This window comes from Stegodyphus dumicola, chromosome 8, assembly GCF_044657685.1.
Source record: "Stegodyphus dumicola isolate Sdum_Otavi_A_Nest chromosome 8, ASM4465768v1".
In the NCBI taxonomy this organism is placed as follows: domain Eukaryota; kingdom Metazoa; phylum Arthropoda; class Arachnida; order Araneae; family Eresidae; genus Stegodyphus; species Stegodyphus dumicola.
Window position 1 is genome coordinate 57,386,907 of NC_140775.1, and position 23,252 is coordinate 57,410,158.

The window sequence follows — 23,252 nt, forward strand, 5'->3', positions numbered from 1 at the left end:
CTGAAAGAGACATTTTCAGAGGAGTGGCATGCAATTTTCCAAGACCATCTGGTAAATTCTTATGAAATCAAAATGTGACGTTTGCATTTCTGTCAGAGACAACTATTTACTGTATTGAAGAAAGATTTGTTGCAAAATAGGGTAGATAATTTTCTTATCAGTTTTAAATTTACACAAATTTGAATTTAAATTCAGTATTTTAAAATTAATCAATTGGCAAATATGGTGATTTATGTTAAAAACGCTTTTGTACAAACTGTTTTTAATTATTTTTTAATATACCAGTTAAATTTTATTTTTGTCTATTACCTTTAGTTTTGTTGAGCAGTATAATATAAACCCCCATTACAGCAGAATGCTAGACTTACATGATGCAGAATATTGGTTTATCTGCTGTCTTTTTTGAAAAAATTATATATCTTTGAAACTAATGATAATTTTATTCATGATTGATAAAATGCTCAAAATATAAAATTTTAAGACTCTTACAACTGCGAAATCATATATAATTTTTTTTCTTATTGACTATAGATAGCTTATGTCATGCCGAAGAAAACCGCTTCGAGAGCCAGTCCGAAGACCTCACTAAATCATTCAATCGATAGTAGCGACGGGAGTTGTGTACAAAATGCAGGGATATAAACAACATGAGGTTATGACTCATGCAGTAGTTCATCTTGTAATGGCCCAAGAATTTCATCTTTAACATCGTATTATTCATGCCCCTGTCTGTTCCTCTTAATGATTACCTGTTATCTGAAAACCAACAAAACAGAATGAAGGTCCTATTCTATTATACAGGCGTCATGCCTGCTTTGAGCACTAATTTTTACCAAGAACGATAATATATCATACTGAAGAATTTTTTTGATTAGTAAAATTTGTCTAATAATTCTATATTCATTGGCAGGAGTTCATATGACAATGATTAATTTTGAAATTCACAAAGCGATATAAACTTTTTATTGAAATCCAGAAAGATTTACTGTAAGCACATTACTATTTTTAAGACAGAAAAAGGAAATAAGGAAATTGAAAAAGTGATATAAAAGGCTAAAATTAACTTTATTTTACCTGTGCTTTATCTCAGATATATACCTATATTTAAACTTTAAATTAGATAAAAAATATAAGCATAAAAATGCGAATATTTATGAGTGCTTGAGATTTTAGTGTTGCTAAAATAACACAATAATGCAGGACTACAGTAAAGAAACTTATAGAATTAAAAAAATTTAAAAATAAACAAATAGTAGTACAAATATAAGTTTCATGTCACTTGTCCTCTATGTGACTAATAAAAGAGTGTATTCTGAAGCATAACATACAAAATTTGAAGAAAATAAAAAAATTTATAAACAATAAAAAATGAATAAATAATAATTATTAAAAATGAAAGATAAATTTACAGCTATGTAAAAACAAACAACTAAATTTGATAATTAACTGAAAATATCAACCTTCAAAATCCAAGCACAAAAACAATTTACTTAAAGGACACTCTTTCCTTTTCAGATGTATTATGTATGTTAATAATGTTTTTGACTTTTATGAAGTCTTTGTATTGCAATTCAAAAATTCTACATGAATTTGCATGAAAAGGTCAGTTGATAAAAATTTTAGAAATGCTTTATACATGAATAAGAAAAACAGTGCTTAAGATTTCACAGTTTTATTTTATAAACACGCCAAAATTTAATATAAAACTGCAAAACATGTAAGCTTTTCTATGCTTTAAGTATTAAATTTTGGGTTTACTTTTCCTGAGACATTTTAAGGCTATTATTATTGATATAATTATTTAGAAAATAAAAAAATAAATGACGCATTTTGCATTTTTATCACCTTTGAAGTTTCAACAATAATAGTAATATATTTAGTACATATGCCTTTATAATTATTTAATTTTTTAATTTTAAGTATAAATTTGGTTGAATATATATGTACTGACATTTTCAACTGGTGTATATATTACTTTTTCAAAAAAAGCAAGATAAAACTATAATTATGTGAAATAACTTGATATTTTAAGTTTCAGAACAGTTAGTTAATGATATATGTCACTACCAAGCACGAAAGGAAACTGGATCTTAAGAAAGCAAACAAACTGCTAAGAGCATATATTGCTTGCTTTCTGTTTATTACATCAAACTTATTTACATTTAAAGCTGAAAGCATATAGAGCTAAGTTCCAAATGACTGCGGCAGAAAAGACACAGATATTCGTTTTATATTAAAATGCAATTGGTACTGTAATAAAATCCTTTGCATAAAGAAATCCTTAGGTAAAAATCCCATGAAACACTATTTTTTCACTATTATTTTAGCCATGAAGAATTTATATCAAAGCTAGTTTTGTTCAATTCAAATTCTTTCAAAAGATAAGCAATTTATAATATTGATTTTGGTGTTTTTCTTTCATGGAAAATTAATGATATATTGTTTATTTTATGTTCCCTTTTTTATTGCATATTTTATTTTCTTTCATTCATAAAATACAAAATTACATGTATAGCAGAACATTTTTCAAAATAAAAGATATATGAAATGTATGTTAGCAAACTCGAAATAAAATTCACAATTCAGAGATATGAATTCATAAATTTAGTACATAGACTGAACATAATTTATATCATTTTAACAATATTTCATTACTGTATAATACCCAGTAAAGTAATATAAATGACATTTACATTGAGGTGCACAAGAACAAAGTGATATTTTTATTATGATGACTTAAAGTGACATTTATATAATAATGCTCACTATATACTAATAGTAGGGTAATATGAGAGGAAATATAAAATAATGAAAATGACCCGTTGTGATGCCTATGAACAAGTGTACATTGCATTGACTAAGAGAAAGTGACGTTTAAATGGCAATGTTTATTAATAGAAAATTATTTTTCAATGCAATTTTAAATTTAGAAACCATTTACATCTCTCTAATATTAACTTTTCAGTCAGTCATTCACATCAGGCATAGGAGATACTATAAAAAGTATAGCATTAACATTATTAAAAAGTAAAACTATATCAAATTTAAATTAACAAGTTAAACAAACACACAATATATATATTGTGTGTGTGTTTGTTATATATATATAACTTTTTATCATTACAGGTATATTTTAAACATATTTCCTATGAAATACACAACAAATGAAAACTTTGTTTAGAGTCAGATTTGCTTTGATATATAGATGTAATTTAGTACTTTGTTCAAATCTTTTTCTAATTCTGCATCTTCATTTATTACAGAGTGTGCTATAACTTCAAGGATTCGAAAATTATTTTTTAATCTTTCCAGTTCTTCTAGCCTCCGAGTGTCATTCCTCACTGCTCTAATATAAGTACCATCTTGAATTTTTTGCATGAACTTTGTTTTCTTTTGCTTGAATGATAAACTTATCACAGCCTATAAAAATTTAAACATGCAAATTAGACAAAAATTTAGACATGCACTGATTAAAAATAATTTTTTGGGCATTAATACTCATAACTCTTGCTATATTTAATGTGTACCAAAACCCTTGCATTACCAAATGATAACTTTGCATATTCATGATATAAAACAATGCATTGCATAATTTCAGATTAAATTTCATGAGATTTTAAGATAATAAACATTTAATAATTGCCCCAAAACACTGGAAGAGGGAAGAGGGTAATAAATGAAAATAAGTCGAGTCATTATTTTACTGAAGTTTGCACTTATAACATCTTTAAAAATTAGAAATTCATTTTCTTGAATTACTGGGTTACTGCATATACAAGAAATTTTGAATATAATCTAGAAAATTATTCTCTCAACAAAAATGTTGAATATAAGAGACATACATCTATAATTACAATGCCTTCTGTCATAGAAAGTCAAGTTATTCTTTCAAATTATCAATTAAAATTCTCAGCTTCTTTGGGAAAATTTGCATAAAACTTTTAAAAATATAGCTAAGAAACAAAAATTTAGTTCACTCATTTCTTAATATATATTTAACATGGTAGTCTTAGGTTTTAATTAAATGATCTCTTACTATCATGGAAATATTTAATCACCTATGAGAATCTATGTGAATAAGGTCTAATACCTTATTTTCAAACTTAAAATTTAAATGCACATTTTCACAATACCATATTTTATAATTTAAATTTAACACTGACATGGCATGCAGAATAAAATCATTAAGATATCATAAATAGTGGCAGGATCCAACTAACAACAGGTTTGATGCATTAAAGATGACTTAAAGTAAATAAAACATTTATTTTGTGAGTTACCTATATAATTTTATATTATTTTTTTTACATCTGTTCACCCTAGTACATTGACAGAATACACAAGATAATAAGATCAATAAAAACAAACTAATACAACATACAATATGAATGTGAAAAATGCCTAGGGAAAAGTTGAAACAACCTATATTATTTTACACTTCACTCACTAAACATGAAAATAAAATTTTAGATCACTAAAATTGAGATAATATTGCACAAAACATACAGCTGCTGCCTAAAAATTAAAATATATTATGGCTAATGAAGGCAACCATTTGACCTATATAACCTCAGAACATCCATAAATAGCAATCAGTTGTTAATATTGACACATGAAACTGTTCCAGAAACATATTTATTGTCCAGCATTTCCTGGATTTTAAAACAGATATCTGAGCACAAAGTTTATCACTTGTACCCAAGAGTTAGCAAAAACATCACATGGTTGATTGGTTTTGCATTGCCCAATTCAGTATGATATGTTATAAATTGTTTCGAATTTTTTTAATTTCTGTCTTAAATAACAATTAGAAAAGTTTTTTTTTTATAAATGCTAAATATTTAGATATAAACCTGTATTTTATACTTTCTGCACACATACGAGACTTTTAATATATTAGAATAGCACAGAAGAATTATAGTAAGAATCACACAATTTTATTTTCATCGAGTTTCAAAATTTAATAAGCAACAAACTGATAATTCAAGGCATAGTTAGGCTTCCATCTGATTTTGCATTGGATGCAAAACAGTTATGAATTACATATGAATATGTTAATATGTCACATCTTTCTTTTAGGTTTAGTAAGATTCTAATGAAATTGTATGTTTAAAAAAACATAGCAAATGATTGAATGACTGCAATACTAACTTGTCTTTTTTCTTGTTGTTTATTATCTGTATCATATTCAATAGCATGAATTTTATCCATCATTTCCAAAGTGTGTTTGCTTTCAACCTCATACATATCACTCAGCTGGGATTTAGTAAGTTCTAAAGCATGAATTCGTTGTTTACAATTTTCCAGAACCTTAAACAGAGGAAAATTTTATCAATACAAGACTTGGCAGAAATAAGGAAGCTAACATTACTAATTAAAGTATAACATGAGAATTCCGATAAGTTCAGTAGATGAATAAAAATATTTTTTAACAGCATACAATTACAATAACTGGTACAAAGCAAGAGAAAAGATGTTTTTTCCACATATGTTACTTCATATTTGGAATCCTCTAAATAATCTTTATATACTGACAAAATGTCAAGTAAGATTAATGTAAAAAACAAAAACCTGTTTAATTTTGAAAAGTATTTATTCCTGGTTTAAGCAATCTCTCTTATTTTTAAGCAATCATTCTTATTTTTTTTTTGCTTACTTTCTTCTAAATTTTATTTGATGAATAAATTTAATGGTCAGAGTTTACTAATCTATAGTACACAAAGAAAGTCTGATTCATTTTATTTTCGAATGTACTATAAAGAATCTATAATACGAAATGAAGTAGACCTTTATTCTATTTATTGAGATTATTCAATTAAATAGAAATGATACTTAACATTAGGTCATTAAAAATTATCTGGGTTGATTTGCAATGTGTTTTAGGTACTGGACTGCTAACATTATGATACAAGTCAAATATTATTATGATACATGTCAAGAACTTCTCTGTGACTAAGATGCAATCCAGAAATCTACAGAAATATTGCATTGTCAATTTCTGTACAAATCTGACATATTTAGGTTATGATATTTCAGCAACACATCTTTGCATTTCTTAACAATTTGTGAAGATTTTCCTCTTAAACAGCAATTCTCTGAATACTTCTCAGTGTTAAACCTTCCAATATTTCAAGACTTTCTCTTAAAATATCAAAGTTCTTGAGTCCTCGTCGAGAAAGTTCCCCCCTTTTTTTGCCATATTCCTCAAATATGTGCCTCTTCTATTCTAGTCTAGTATGTGCCCTTTGCTATATTTTTAACCAGATTATTTTCTGATATATATATATTCTGGTGAATGCCTTTTAGTCTACAGTGGGATTTTCATTTGCTTTTGCTAATTACACTTGCTCTTTTTTCCCTTTTAATGGATAATAAATTTCCAGTTGGCATTTCTTCATTATTTTTGCAAGTTTGCCCAGAATATTATGGATTTATGATAAATGCACACACAGCTAATTAATTTAAAATTCAATTCCTAACAGGAAATAACCCATTGTTAAAAAAAGTAAGTTTTAACTAACTGCTACAAAATGCAGTTTGTCAAAGTGGAAGGTCACGCCATGCATGAGATAGCTTAGAATCTAAAAGGCAAAACATTTGATCTTATATAGGCAGCCACTAATTAACATAAAAAGTTTGCTTCACACAATTTATCTAAGATCATGAATACATACTTACACAATATAAATATTAATATTAGAAATGTATAAATATATAATATATAAAGGGATATGCATTTTTAGTGCTACTTGCAGCTTTTAAATCTTCATAATTTTCCGTATATACTTTTTTTAAATACTAAAAAAGGCTATAATTTTAGATTACAAATAACATTTTTCTCTATCATCCACAATTTTTCAAATAATTTGGCCTGCAGTGATTCTTTGGGACCTGGATGGCCAATATGATGGCCTTGGTATTTACAATTTGAAAGAATGGCTATGTTCTGTTTAATTGCTACATCCCATTTTCACAGATGAGATGGCAGGGTACATATCAAACTTAGTATCGTTAGAAGCATTGTTTGTTTATTTCCCCATATAGTTCAAACAATCATTCCCATCATTTCCCTTTCTGAAGAGGGATTCCTGCCCAATAGAAAAGATAAACTATTACTGAAAGTAGGAAATGATTTCTTGAAAATGGCTTCAACTACTCTTTTTCAAGGACCTTGAAATTTCACGTTTTTTAAGTACATTAAATTACTTCAGAAGTAGTAACTTATCAAACAAACTACCTTTAATTTAATCAAAACATTAAGGTAAATTATTCACTACTTATATAACTAATATTTCTACAAATTTTTAAATGCTGTTAAAACAACAAAGTTGTCCGATTTTTATGCAAAAAATGAGTACAAATTAAAAATTAATGGTATTATTACATTTAACTGCACAGCTAAATTCCATAGTACATTATACATAAACTATAATATATCATTCCGTACTTGAATGAGATAAAGAATTTAATTTAGTTTATGAAGCTTGAAAGCATACCAAATTTTATTTATTAAAAGCTCGACTACCCAAAAAGCTGAATTCCAGATACACGAAAATTCTGGATAGTTGAGTATATAAGAAGTGGAATTCACAGTAGAAATGACATATTAATAGGAAATATTTCTGATCTAAAATTTTAAAAATAATCAACTTATTTATTATTAACTTAAATATCAAAAGCTTACATTTAAAATTAAGATTTCAGGGGGAAAAATCCATTTCAGTTCCATTAAAGCTGAACGTATTTCAAAGGCTTAATTAAATTATGAAATGCCCTTGAACATGAAAGTTAGTGGAGATGTTATCAATCATGCCGGCAAAAGTTTAAATGAACACATTGTTCTTTATTTAGTAAGCAACAATGAGATACAAATTATAATTAACTTAACCTGCTTGTCATATTTTTTTCACTTTACATAGCATTGTATATCTGTTTTCAAAGTTATGTGCCAAGGCTTTTTTTTATACCTGGATTGTGCGACTTTGAAAATAGTCCATTTCAGGTAGTTTCAAAATGTTAAATATTTTTTATAAATGCCAGGAAAAAATAGAACTTATATCTTTCTTTACACACATTAAACTAGCTTAAAGAGAGTTAATTAAATTTATGTTAAACCAAAATGAACTTAGTATGAGTGTATTGTGATGTCATGCTTTGCCATTATTGGTGCTAAATCCCACAGTCTGGCAACAAAGTACACCTGTTAACAGTATTACAAACTCTATAAATGCATTAAAAATCTTTCATTTATTAAATTTTCAGGGAAGGGGGCATTTCTTTTATAAAATTCCAAAATAGCCTGTTTACTTGAGCTTTTCAGTTAGCTGAATGGTAGATTAGGTTAGGGTATTTAATTATGGCAAAGCCTCAAGGACTATCTGCCTAAGGGAAGGGATGCCTTCGTGGAGGACTTTCTAAGGGAAACTGGCTCATATACACGTTACACATGGGGAAAACCATGAAAACACCCATGCAGCCAGCCCGTTCGTGGGATTCGAACCTCGGACCGAACTACCAGTGTTCAGCGACTTTACCGCTCCGGGGCAGCTGAATGGTAGAAAGTCAAGCCTTGACTGCATTTTAATAGTTACGAGACTTGTTATTATCACATTCTTACAAAAAACGCATGCTACCATAGTATGTAATTTAAAAATAAAATTACACAGAACAATTTAGAAAATGATTTATGCTAAAATATTTCAAGAGCTTCATCCTCAAAAAAGAAAATTTCTCATGAGTTACTTTTTTATCTTCTTGTATTTTTTTCTGAGTATTTTTAATTCTCTTAGTAACATATTCAGGAGTTTTTCTTCTTTTCCCAAACAGGGCTTGTTTATCTGCTTCAACATACAAATTAGTATGTCTTTCAACTGCTCTCTCCATATCTTTAACTAAACTTTCTTGCTCCTTTTTTATTTGTTCTTGTTTTACCTAGAATAATTTTACACAATATATAGAATCACATTAATAATAATAATAATAATAATAACCAATAAGTTGAAGAAGTGCATATAAAAACAATGAAACAATACTACTCTTATTTCCAAAAACTAGGTAAAACGTATCAAATCTTTTTCTTACAAAATATCTAATATATGAAATATATATATTTATTCACAAAAAGAAAACATAGCACAATAAAATAAGAAGTTTTCCCCCACTTAAATGATTTATACATATATATTCTTTGGCAATACGTGACTTATAATACCGCAGTAGTTTTCACAGTGTTCTTAAATACATGAGATTGAAATTGTCCAAAGTCATAACAGATCTATTACTAAACCTCCAAAAAATACTGAACTCTAGAAAATATTGCATGATGGATGGAAGATCCATCTGCAGATATGATGGAAGTTGTGTTAAGAACAGAAGTTTATTTTCTTATAGGAAGAATGCTACAAAGATGGTTCTCTTGCTGATATCATTTAGTTGACTATTTATAACTAATGAGTTCAAAATATTATGAATATTTTCATTTAGCTTGAAACAGATAATTTGTTTATTAATATTTGCATTTGTGGCATCATAAGATATGCATGTTCTGTTTTATGCAACTATCATACAAGCTCTGGTTGTAAAATTAAATTTTGACTAGAGATGGAATGGCTCTTTTCATAATTATGAATGAAGTTCATTTTCAGCAATACTATTTAATAAACTTTTATTTGAAGAATATATTTTTTAATGAAGAAATATGATAAAACTGCATGTTTTAAACTGATATGATAAACTAGTAGTAAATTATATATAAAATTTTACATGCTCACTAAAAAACTCAATTATGTATGCAATTTTCTTTATACATTTTTAAAATCTACTGAACATTCATAGTTGAAACCATTGGCAATCTACGGGTGAAATTTTCTTACTTTAAATAATGAAACCTTCCATTTAAAATACATAATTATACCTCAGAATAGTCAATCAGATGATCTATATAAGATAACTGTGACAGATATCTCGCATAGATCAAAATAAAGATACATCAATTAGCCAAATTCAAAACATACAAGAACTCTTGGCTAATTACAAGAATGTAAGCCTATATCAACGTTGTTAGACCCTAACATTAAACTATGCAAATCTTGAAATGTAAGCAAAGGAAATGAAAGTTTAGACAAAAACAAGGATTGGATCCTTAATTCATTTAGCTTTATTCTACATGAGCTGACAATGCAAATTCTGTCAGTAAACTTAGTCTCCAATCTTCATTAACCATCAAAATGAAAAAACGCTGATTCTTGATGCTGAATGGGCTGAAAATACTCTCAAAAGGAAATTTTTAGTGGTTACAGTTTCATCTTAGCAAAAAGTTTGATTAATTTGGAATCATGCAAGCAGAAAATTATAGCATTATCAAGTACTGAAGCAGAATACATAGTGTTAATTGAAGCTTCGAAGTAGCAATGCACTTGCATTTGCTGTTGAAAGAACTTGTTCCCCCCGGAAAGGTAGCAGAATTAATTGTATTTTATAATGATAATCAAAGCGCAGAGCATTTCGTGAAAAACCCAATCAGCATACTAGACATAGCATATTGACACTTGTTTCCATTATATTAAATATATGTTTAAGGAAGAAATGTTTACCAATATTTTAACAGAGCATCTTGGCAGGGACAAACATAAGAAATGTATGAATCTACCATGTCTTGAATTTGAAGTCATGAGTATATTTTTCAATTTGTTTCCCTTTTCAGCTCTGAGAGGGAGAGTTGGAAAATTTGCATTCTCACTTGCATCTATGCAATGTTGAAACAGAAGATAAGTGCAACTGTATTTAATTTCGAGTAAAAGCCAGACTGATGTGGCTGTAATCATAGCTGCAGCTCTCGTCATCACATTGCTACGTTTGACATGGAATGCTGACATGGGTTATAGTTGCTAAAGATATGAACAACAGCAACAGTACATCACAGAGTGAGATTTCAGTCCTGGGTATTATCCACCATGTAGCAATGTACTGACTCATAATCAAGAGTCTGCACACAGGTATAATGCCAGGTGGATCCAACAGACATGATGTAGTGTTATCATGGTCAAATTATCATATGTCTATTTAATCTTGTTTTTTTATATATGTTATACGTTGACATACATTGTTTACCTATCCTGTTAAGTCTAGGGAAAGAATAATTAAAACCTTATGTTATTTACTTGCATCTATTTCATCACTCCCAACACCCAATAAATTTAAATTCAGTATATATTGTTGTGTATGGGTTTGTAATGGATTGAAGGCACACAGAACTGATGGTAGCTTTATGAAACTTATTTACCCAAAAGAATCCCTTCACAGTTCTGGAACTTTTCTCAAAAGTACTTGTACAGCTCTTCTCAGCATTGACAGTTACCAATTCAAACTACTTAGAATGTTAAACACAAGACTACATAAAAAAATAATCTGATGTGTACACCACATGACTTCCTTGTACGGAATATTGAATTATAGGCATTTTTTCTTGCATTTCATTTAAACTTATTGGATTGAATTAAATCTACTTCGCCGACAGCACATAAACCACAATTGAATAAATGCATTCTTTAAAATTCACTCTAGTATTGTTTACCATAGCGACACTCTGGTGCTAGATTCACTTAAGAGTATTATATTTCGTTCATATTATAACTCATAATGCACAAAATTTATATAATTTAAAGAATAGAATTATCTAATCGTTGCCACATGTTCTATTCAAATACTATAATAAAGCTAGAATGATGTATAAAAGAAATTAAGCAAACAAAAGAAAAAAGAAACAGTTTTTCACAGATGATTGAGTATTTCTCATTCAATTAATTCAGTTCTCACTTCGCAAGAAGGCAAAAATACATAAAAACTCAAAATATCTATATTAAAAATTATGAAGTAAATCTTGAACACTTATTTCCTTGAAAAAATTCCAGAAAGGATTAAGCATGATTTAATTGGCAATAATAAATGAAGGCGTTATCTTTGTTGTTGCGAAGCTAAGTTTCTATAGATTGGCAACAAGTCCACTAGTCTGCTGTTTCAAATGAAAACAATCAATGTTCGCCATGAAAAAAAAAGGCTTAGCGGCACTTAAACAACTTGAAAATTGTTGATAATTCTAAAAATATTGCATACAGATTTACTAAAGGCATAAAAACCTTAACCAGAAGATAAAAACAACATAATTCCATCATTTTTAAAGCAAAAAATGTACAATTTACAAACATATAAGAGTAAAGAAACTGAGATCACCGAGCCAGGTAACAGAGTGGATATATATATAAATATATTTATATACATTTGGTGCGGCCGATTGCAACCAAAATACGAGGTGCACATCTACATGTTATAGCAGTCCTATATACAAAATTTCAATGTTCTGAGGCTACTCATTTTTGAGCTATGCGAGATATGTACGTACATACGTTTTTTTTTGAGGAAACGAGTCTTTTATTCTGTTCTTACGTATAGATATTACGCAAAAACAACGTTAAATTGCATTCGATAGCGGTCAATTTTCGTTGAAATATGCTGTCTGAAACTTTTTGCGATTAAAATACTTCCTTCTTACTTCGTATAAGGAAGTAAAAAAGCATCAAATACAAAGCTTGCACAGTTATCTCTCAGTACTCTGAGTTAAATTCTGAACTAAAACTGAGAACTCTCTCCAGTCTTATATAGTTTTGCCCAGCTGCTGAGAAATTTCCTGTACCTTCCATTTCTCAAAATTGCTGGAAGGCATTATAGGGCTGGATACAGTTACAATTACATCGGAATCAGACCTACAGTTATACAGGAATCAACCCAAAATATTGCCAAATGATTGTCAAGTTTTGTGACTTTTGGCGACTTCTTGCCAAATAGACAAAAATTATTTGTCAAAACCATCACCAGTTTCGCGCTATCTCGCCAAAATTTACCTTATTTTTCTGTGAACTTACCCTTATTTTATTACAGTAAGCATTTTACCCTTAACCTCATTACTGTTATCTTCTTTTTCTTGCAGAGTTTCACTCTCTGTTATATTATACAAGCAAGCCCGGACTTAGGAGACCCAAGGCCCCATTTGGACCCCCCTTCACCATCTCGAAGCTATTTTGGAAATTTAGCAAATTAAATGCACTATAGTACAGAACATATAACTTTTAATCGACTTTAATAAATATCAGAATTTAGAATAATACAGTCCATATTACTATGGTTACATTATTCTGTTATATTCATATTACTATAGTTACATTATTCTGTTACATTATACGAACTGGACTTTACGCTTACGTTTTCTCTGAATGTCATATACACTACATAACTATTTTCAATGGATTTTTCAATAACTTTCGTCCCATAATGATCAAATGTATTGGGTTTCCTTAAGTGTTCTAGGTATTGTTGCATTTTTTTATTCTTCTGACACCAGTTGTTACGTTACGTACGGGGTTTGTGTGGATTTGGAGTAAATAACGACGACACTTGATGAAGTATCGAAACACACTTTATTTGCCAGTATTGTCAGAACAGCTCCAAAACATGTTTTACAGTCGTCCATGAACTACTATAAACATGCTGACAAGATCAGCGACACAGCCTTCAGGTTATCAGGCTATCGCGGTGGAGACAGCTTCACTGCAAAGCACTAGAGCACAGCTCCCGACTCTGCTTGGTCGTTCTTGGAACTCCATGTACTCTCGAGACTCTCCACACTACAACTCGCTCAATGACTGACTATCAGCTCGCTAGACGAGGCACACACTCGATACTAACTACTATTCGCGTACCAGCAGGGTTTATAGAGCTTTTGGCTGTGTTCGGGCTAAACAGGTAAGAATTTGTTCCAGAAGGTTCTCCATTCGTCCATGGTATATCGCCAATTTTGTGGCCAAATGTGGCAACCCTGCCTTCCTTTGCTATTTTATGGCAACCCTAAAACTGCTTTGCTGGGAAGCTATCTCATCGTGCCTGTACATTTTGTAACACTGCCCCGTCCCAAGGACTGCACGTCCGGGGCAATACAACCCTTGGTCAGAAGCCAAATTCGATACAATCGAAAGGTTTTAAAACATACAGATAACATAACTAAAGAAACAAACATTTACGCTATATACAAACTTTACACAGAAACTAGGTAAAAGAACTCATGCATAAGAGTTATGGGTACCTCTAAGAATCAGAAGCACTAAGAACTATGGCTATAGTATGGGGCTAATCTGTCATAATAAACGACCTTGGGTTTTGAATTGAGGATTTACAGATCCATATCACAACATCATTCAATCTGTTGAGGACTGTATAGGGATCCTCCCAATGCGACTGCAGTTTGGGAGAAACGCCCTTACGACGACATGGATTCCACAGCCAATTCTTGTCATTTTCCTGTCCGTCGAGATGTTCGGTGGCTCTTGCGTCGTAGCTCTTCTTCATTCTATCCATCGAGATGTTGATCCGCTCTCGAGCAAACCTGTGTACTGTATCAAACCGGGCCTGGAGGTTTTGCACGTACTCCTCAGGCAAGGAATGTACATCCGGAGGGTGGCTGAAGAGCAGGTCACTTTTCAGACGGAGATCGCGACTGAAGAGCATCTGTGATGGAGAATAGCCGGTGCTTTCATGGACGGCACTACGGTAAGCAAGCAGGGGCAGCTTGCAATCCCAATCTTCTTGGTTTTGGGAAACCATGAGCGATAGGTGGTTCAGGATTGTACGGTTAAACCTCTCCACCATACCATCAGACTGCAGATGTAATGGGGTCGTATCGAAACACAATTTATTTATCAATATTAATCAGGACAGCTCCAAAACACTTTCACAGTAGTCGAAGATCTATTTAAACACGCTGGAACAATCAGCGACACAGCCTTCACACTGTCAGGCAATAACGGTGGAGACAGCTTCCTGCAAAGCACTCGACTCTGCTTTCCGAAGTACAGTTCCCGACACTGCTTGGTCGTTCCTGGAGCTCAACACGCTCTCTCGATGATGCACTAAAAGACTCTCTTGATGAACTCGACGACCAACTCGGCGCTAGACTTTAAGACACTCGCTCAATGACTGACTATCAGCTCGCTAGACGAGGCACACACTCGATACTAACTATCTCGCACTCGCACTCTCACAGGCGCACACACTCGCCCTCTTGACGAGGCACATACTCGATACTAACAAACTATCCAGAAGGTTCTCCATCCGTGTATGGCATATCGCCAAATTTGTCGCAAAATGTGGCAACCTTGACTTCCCTTGCCATTTTATGACAACCCTAAAACTGCTTTGCTGGGAAGCTATCTCACCACGCCTGTACATTTCGTAACACTATGTTACTAAAGGCTAATACAGTTCAACGATCATACCCAGGTCGATGTTAACAGATTGGAGAGATTTGCTTACTTTGTTGAATCTTTCCAAAATGTCATTCCAGAGAAGTGACAAAAAGCAAGTTTCCATCGTGTCTAATGAATTCAGAAGATCTGAAGCCTCAGACCGCATAGATGGTTTTTCATTTGCATCATTGGCAATTATCTGAAGAGTTGCTATGATCTCATCCCAGGAGGAACATAGACTTCAGCAGGCATCAGCTCGAGTAGACTATGTCTGAAAAAGATGCTTCACGACTGTTGAATTCGACTTCAGTTTTGGCAGTAAAATTTCCATCTGTGTGTTGATGCCGAAAAAAAATATACAATGACTGTAAAATACCGAAGAAAGATACAACAGCTTGAAAAGACTCGGCCGTGCAGGATTCAACAAGATTCAATGAGTGAACCGAACAAAGAATGAAATCTATCAGAGGGTTCACTTGTTTTATTCTCGCTTGAAGACCAGAATATACACCAGACATATTGCTAGCATTGTCGTAAGACTGCCTCAGGCAATTGGTGATATCCAAGTCATGATTTTTTAATGTCTCTAGGATGACTTTAGCCAGGTGTTGCATTTTATGGCCACAATTTGGAATGAATTTCAGAAATCGTTCGACAGGACATCTGTCTTTATAGACATATCTCACTATGAAAGAAAGTTGATTTGCATGAGAAATGTCCAGAGCAGAGTTCACACAGATAGAAAAATATTTGCCATGTTTTATCTCAGTCACGATTGCATTTATTATCTTTTCTGCCATGATATTTATCATTTCATCGCATATTTTGGACAAAAGATATGAATGATGTTGTGCCAATTCCTTTGTTACCGTGGCATTTTATGTGTAAGTCCAGAAAAAGATCGAACTCAGCCAAAAGTTCTAAGGTCATAACATAGTTCCCACTGTTTTTTGATTCAAATCTCTCGTTGGAACCTCTAAATGGAAATCCACGCGCAGAAAGTGACCTCACAACAGCCACAATGCACCTCTAAACCTCATGCCAGTATTTCTTCTTCCGTTTGAAGAACAAGACTCTTCTCAACTCTACTGCCAGCATTCTTCTTAGCTAATAGGGTAGCAAGTGCTGACCTGTTTTTGTCCGAATTCTCACGTTCTTTCATTCTTTGAACTGCGTTTTTCCAGTCATTGTACCCTTCATTAGCTAGTGACCTCGATTTCCCGAACATCTTACAAGGGGCGCAAAACAGTGTACACTTGCTCTTCGAAAATATGAGCCAAGGTCGAGATCGTGTTTCACCATTGCTTAATGTTCGGCTAAAAGGTGACAGCGACAGATACCTGGTTTTATCTGCGTAATGACACCTTGAAGAAGAAAAGTCGGCATCAATATTTTGTTCCACGTCATTTTGAACAAGGTACCCCAATGTAATTTCATCTAGCATACAGTCAGCGGGATTGTCACTTAAAGATGAATTAGATTCAGGATTTTCTAAAGAATAGTTTCTTTTTAACTGTTACGAGGTTTTTAGAAATAATGTTTTCAGGTAGCTCGCTGCAGTCAGAGACGTTTTTTGGAGTTGCCTGTTGACGGTCATCAGCAGCATCACTGCAAACTGCTACTAGCTAATGCACTAGTACCACTAGAGCCAGAACTAGGTCTAGACGTAGACGAGACGAAAAATGTGTTTAATTTAAGAACATTACAAAGAAGCTCTTTTTCTTTTTCGAATTTTTCTCGATTTCGTTTTCTTTACTCAAACCCGCTTCGTTTTTATTGAAGTCAGACATCGCGACATCGGTAATTTCTATAACGAATATAAAAGGAGAGAGTTATTAAACAATAGGAACCGCTCGTCCATTGTCGTGTTGCATACGAGCTGCGAGCGAGATGAACGACCGTATCTCAACCATCGACACAAGAAGACTAGAGACAGAAGGGTAAACTCGAGTGGAGGAAGTAAAAAATTACGGTCCTAAGTAGGCGGAGCTCGCGTACGCGCACACTACGCAATGGAACGAAATTTACTTTCTGCGCAATGTTTGAAGCTTGACAGTTGGCACAGAACACGGCTTACAAAAGAGAGGGGAAACGAAGAGGCCTAATTCTAGCTTTGCTGCGCGCAGGGCTTAAGTTATATTATAAGCGCCCTGTTTTGGCAAAATGTAGTAAAAATATTTATTATAATATTATTTTCAATAAAGCTTTTTGATAATGCAAGACAGGCTTTTGAGCTTATGTAAAGATTCCGCCATCGGGGCCTTGTAGGCCTAGGCAAAAATCCGGCACTGTATACAAGAGAGACTGTAATTTTACATATAATTCCACTAAAATTATTTGAAAAATATAAAATTCATAATAATATTATAACTGTACATAAAAAGGAAATTTAACAAACATAAATTTGAAAGGAAAAAAACATTATTTTAAACAAAAGGAACAAATTCCAGCTGCACTTTAAATTAATTCAATTTCAATGCACAGTTCATGATGATTATCTTCTGGTTCACATAGTATTTCAGATGCAGATGCAAACAAAAATTTTTTGCATTTACTATGGAATGTTCATCAGCTTTTGTTTTCCTTTCACTTATTAAAGTTTTTTTATTCTTTATGATTTTAAGTTTAAATAATTTCCTTTTAGATAAACCATATCATAATTCTTACAATGTAGAGTATTTGAAGTTAATTAACCAATTACTATGACATAAATCTTTACTATAACTCTTTTCTTCCTTGGTCCTTACCAGAATGTGAATTAGTTGATTGAGTATTTATGTCAAGTGTTTTGAATATTTCAGTTTAAACTTTTGGCATCCTTGCCTGCAGTTTACATCCTATCTCTGTATCCAGCTCTGTTACTGTCTATCATTTAAATCTAGCTCTGCCAGTGATTATTCCACCTTTTGTCATTTTGCTAGCCAACATTAAAAACATGCCATTACAAATGTTGAGCCAGCTTAAGTACATCAACTCGTGTAGTTCTCCGATAACATTACTTTTAAAGGGAAATTCCAACTTATGTTACTTTAAATACTCACAAGCGGTAATGATTTGATAGAAAGCACAAGTTGTATCTTCAGTTTAAGTTTAAGATTAAAAAATAGGTTATTTAAAACCTTCTCCATACTTTTGTCACTATATTTTAGATGAAACAATGACTTACTTGTCTCTTAGGGTCTTGATATTTCATAGTTAGAACCCTATAACTCTTCTATTAAATTACCCTAGAAAAAATTTTGACTATAAAATGTTACTTACATGTAAGCGCCGTATCTCACTTTTTAAGTTAAATAATTCATCAAGATGAGCATCAGACTTAAGAATTTTTCTTGTTTCTTCAGCTAGATGAATCTTTCCTTCCCAGTACACGATTAATCTTCTGTAAAAAGAAAAATGAAAAAATAAGAACTGCAAATTAAAGTACTGACTTGTCTGCCACAAGAACTCCTCCAAACATAACATTTACAACTGTCTGTTGTGATAGAAATGATCCCATATTTTGTTAGGAGTGTCTTAAAGAAGTGCATTTAATCTGCCATCATAAATTAATCACAAACTGCTGATGTACATTAATTTTTTTCTTTTATTATACACTTATTATAATATTGTTTTATCTTTCATGTGGCCAGCATTTGGCAAAAACAAAAAAGCAGTAACATTCTCTCCTGATTCATCTCTAACTGAAATTCACTGAAGAGTCAAAGCATCATGACCACTACTTACTAGTGAAAGTTAACCTTAAAATTATCCAACAAACACATATAAGATATTTAGCAAATTCAATAAAAATTAATAAGTATAAATAATAATCTGTAATTTGAATTATTAATTATCATGTTTAGTGAGTTACTACAAATGTGGAAATGTAAAGATATCAAATGTATGGCGATCAAAAGAAGTATTTCAAGGAATTATAAAATTAATATAACATCAATTATTACTTCACTTGATAATAATTAAAATTAAATGAAAAAACAGTTAAAATATTCAGAAATTTTATTACCTTTGCGTTTTAATAATAATAATAAGCTAAATATACAACAGCAATAAAAAATATAAAAAGACAATTAAAATAGTTCAGTACATATTAAAAAAGCTTCTAATTAGTTTTAAACATACAAAACAAAGTTTGAGATCCGGCATCGTCGGGGGACTTCGGTGATTGCGAATTTCGAAAATTTCCTGTCATTAGTTTACATCTAATAGACATGACATTAGAGCTTCATTTATTGCTTAGGTTAAATAGAAAAATGTCCTACAGAGACGGCGCAGGGATTGGTTCAACTTCTGTGACCACAATGGATGCCAGAAAATTTAGAATTTAGAGTAGTATCAAGTAGCAAAAATTAAAGACGGCATAATTTTCATTATTTAAGAAAGGCAAAAGGCCCACAGAATTTGTACAGGGTGGCAAAATGAGTAGCATTGGCCCTCCACCCACAACCATTCAAGGACTGAAAGTGTGATCCTGTTGATCAATACAACTTTAATCAATGCATTGTTGTTGACACCGGTCCGACTCCCTAGCCAGCAGGTGTTTAAAAGCGACATGCTGAAATCTGTTAGTTTAGGAAAAAATCACATTTACAGCACACCTACGTCTTTTTATTTATAATATTTATTCCTAGGCTTTGTAAAGGTTGTAATTTTATTTTTTTTGGCTGGTTGTCCGGATATTAGATCATTCAGGATACTGGATGTTTAGATTTTGAACTTTGTACTGCATTAATCTGGAACTAATCATAAAACAATGCAGAAGAACTAACAATTCTACTGTTTTGATTAGCAAACATGTAACATGAAAACTAACTCTGGAAAACTAATCAATCTAATAATAAAAGTCTTCGTACTAATAGATCTATAAAAATCTTCGTACAAAATCCACATTTTCTATATGACAATATCAGCTCATTTCATTTCGTATGATTTTAAGCCTTATACAGTGTTGTTGCTTATCCTCGAAAGATCTAACATATATCAGATCAGCTCCAGAAGGTTGTCAAGCACCAAACAATCTATAATAATAAGGAAATCGAATTAGAAATTAGAAAGTTCGATTATAAAGTCCCCTTAGAAAGTCCAATGCAGCTCAGAATGTGATCCGGCCTTGCACAATAACACAATTAAATAACATGCGATTTTTAACGACTATAGTATATTCACATACACTAAATTTTCACAAAAATTACACATACCATCACAATATATATATATGAAAAAATCTTTTCATATCCATAATATTAAATAAATAAATTTTTGGTACTTTTCCGTTTTGCCGGCGCAGCCGATAAAGTCGCAATAATGGTACAACTGATGCCAAAAGGAATATCCTCGCTGGTAACCTTTTATGCCTCATTTTCAAAACAAGTCGCAGCCATTTCTTATCAGATTGATTGGTTCTTTCAATATTGACATACAATTATATAGAATTTTTACCAGATAGCACAATTTTATGCGCTAAGGCCATTCGCGGCAATTAAGTCAATTAGAATGCAATCACTCCGCTCACCCGAAGGCGAAAATATAGAAAACGCAAAGTCAAGGGTTAAATTCATCAAATCTAATGCGAATATACTAGCGAAGTAAAGCACTGTGGTTTTACATAATTTCTGAGTAAGCTATTCGTACGAATTGAAATAACTCTTGCATTTAAACTTGTATTCCAAATTAAGATTTAACTTGGAATTAATGTAGATAATTAGACTTTTGTAGCGTAGTTTACGTGAGATGAGATCACTTGGGCTCAGGTGATATGAACCGGCGAATCAGCTTGTTAAACCATGAAAGCATAATAAATTCTTAAACTAATGTCTTTTTATAAATTTATTGTCTTTATTTATTGGATTTTTACAAAATTTTAAATGATATTAAAATGCATATGCCTTCAAAATAAAAATTCTTAGAACTAACATTTGTTGAAATTTTTTATGTACATACTGTATGTTGTCACCAATAAAGACTGCTTGACGAGATTTGCGCCAGCGAAATGGAAAAGTACCAACTTTTTTTTTTTTTTTTACATTATTATCTAGCCCCCATTCACTTCTAGTTCAGCATATTAAGCTAAGCATGACTGAAGACCAAAACACATACTGTTGCTTTCACATGCAATAGACGTGTTCTAAACACTATAAATTCACTTTTGTAATTTCATTTTGAGTCAAATATTTTAAAGTTTAAAAGAAAAACATTAAAATTTAATTTTTTTTGCAATAAAATCACAAAATGCAAATGACAGAATATTTAAAAAGAAATAAAAATGTTTTAATTATAATTTTTATAAGAAAAAAATATTTCGTTTTGTAAAATTAAATAACTTAAAACTTACACACCATTAGACAAATGGTTCAAAAATTTTAAAATATTCCTCCTATTCAGCAAATTAAGGGTTTAGCTGTAATTAACCAATCAGTCAACCACAAATTTTAATCTTGATTATGACATTTTTCTGTCAGTGCAAATTGTATTAAAATATCAACTCTCAGTTCAGTGCAAGAAGTTGTGCATTATGATTTGAATGTGATAACTAGAAAAAGAACATACTGCGATTCTATTAGTTTAAGAAAATATTTCTTCTTTTTCCTCCGTAAAATGCTTAATTCAGCCTTCTTTCTCAAATAGTTCAGTTCAGCATCCTACACATAAAAAGAGTATATTGACTGCGACTGGTTATACTAGATAATATTTTATAATATAAGCAATAAAGTCTGATTTTATAACATTACAATAAGTTAACAGAAGAAAATTGACTCGGCCAAAATATGAAAGAATTACTGTACTTAGCTTGAAAATTTTTCTTATTTTAAAGTTATAAATGTTTTCAAATTTAGTGTTTCTTTAAACATTCAAATGGCAGCATGTGTTAGAGCCACAAACTGCTTCTTTTGCAGCATTCATCATTGATCAATTATGAAGAGCTGATTATATCTTTATTCATATGACTACACACTTTGTAAGGATCTTAAGTTTTACTAACGTTTATTTTATTTTAAATCTTTACTATCACTTCTTATTTTCTACTTCCGGCCAGAATTATAAGCGTTAACGTATTTATGCAAAGTTTGTCTGGCGAACGCCAAGTACGAGTTTTTAAGTTGTGTACGAGTTTTTAAGTTTTTAAGTGTTTTTAATTTAAGTTGTGGCTTTTTGCCAAGCGAGAGAGTGGAAGCAGTTAGTTGAAGCAGGCCGCTTACCTTAGAAGTTTTACTCAGTTGCTGGTTGCCTTCCAGGCCAGAGGTTTAATCCTCTTGATAACTTTAAACGTATTGTAGTGTTCACAGTTCTCTGTACTACATACGGCTTCCTGTTAATATAAGGCCAATCTTCCACGTTTATTATTTCAAAGTTAAGAGTTTAGTTTTATTTTTATATTTTTACGTTTAGACCAGAAGTAGTGGGTCTTTGTATTCCGAAGTATGGAAATTATTGTAAAGAGAGAAAAATAAAGGGTTTTGTATACCCTTCTTGTGTATCCTGTCTACTTCCCACAGTTATTGAACATAGCTTTAGTAAGCTCTCTGTTCCGAGTCAGGTCCCTGCATGTTCCCAAAGAAAGTAAGACGGAACATTGAACCTGATAGTGGCGCCCAACCATGGCCGAGTTTCAAGAAGAACCTGTGTTGCCTGCAGAAGCGGCTCAGAATCCAGAAATGCCAGCTGCCGCCCTGGAAGGATTTGGTTACATCGTCCGGACCATGCGCGCTTCGATGAAACCAGAAGCAACATTTAATGGAAACTCACCGGTAACCAGTTTTTTGGAAAAATTGGATGACCACTTCATGCTCTACCCCGTGCACGAGTTTCAAAAAGTTACCTTAGCTACCAGCGCTTTGAGGGGCCAAGCGCTTAATTGGTTCAAATGTATAGGCAGAAGTCTCTTGGGTCAAGCAGGAAGTCCCACCTATACTTACGAGAATTTCAAGACTGCCCTAGTAAAAGCCTTCCCTGTTGTAAGGGATC

General features: G+C 31.8%; 1 protein-coding gene across 1 annotated transcript in view; it reads right to left on the reverse strand.

Annotated features, from left to right (window-relative positions):
* Positions 1 to 976: 976 nt before the first annotated feature.
* Positions 977 to 23,252, reverse strand: part of l(2)41Ab (lethal (2) 41Ab) — a 76,854-nt gene continuing 54,578 nt past the window's right edge. Inside the window, exons 14-18 of the mRNA XM_085821880.1 lie at positions 21,837 to 21,928; positions 18,552 to 18,672; positions 8,743 to 8,931; positions 5,152 to 5,310; positions 977 to 3,420 (exon numbers count right to left, since the gene is read on the reverse strand). Coding sequence (XP_085678006.1) covers positions 3,184 to 3,420; positions 5,152 to 5,310; positions 8,743 to 8,931; positions 18,552 to 18,672; positions 21,837 to 21,928 — 798 coding nt within the window. The 3' untranslated portion in view covers positions 977 to 3,183. The remainder of the gene's footprint in view (positions 3,421 to 5,151; positions 5,311 to 8,742; positions 8,932 to 18,551; positions 18,673 to 21,836; positions 21,929 to 23,252) is intronic.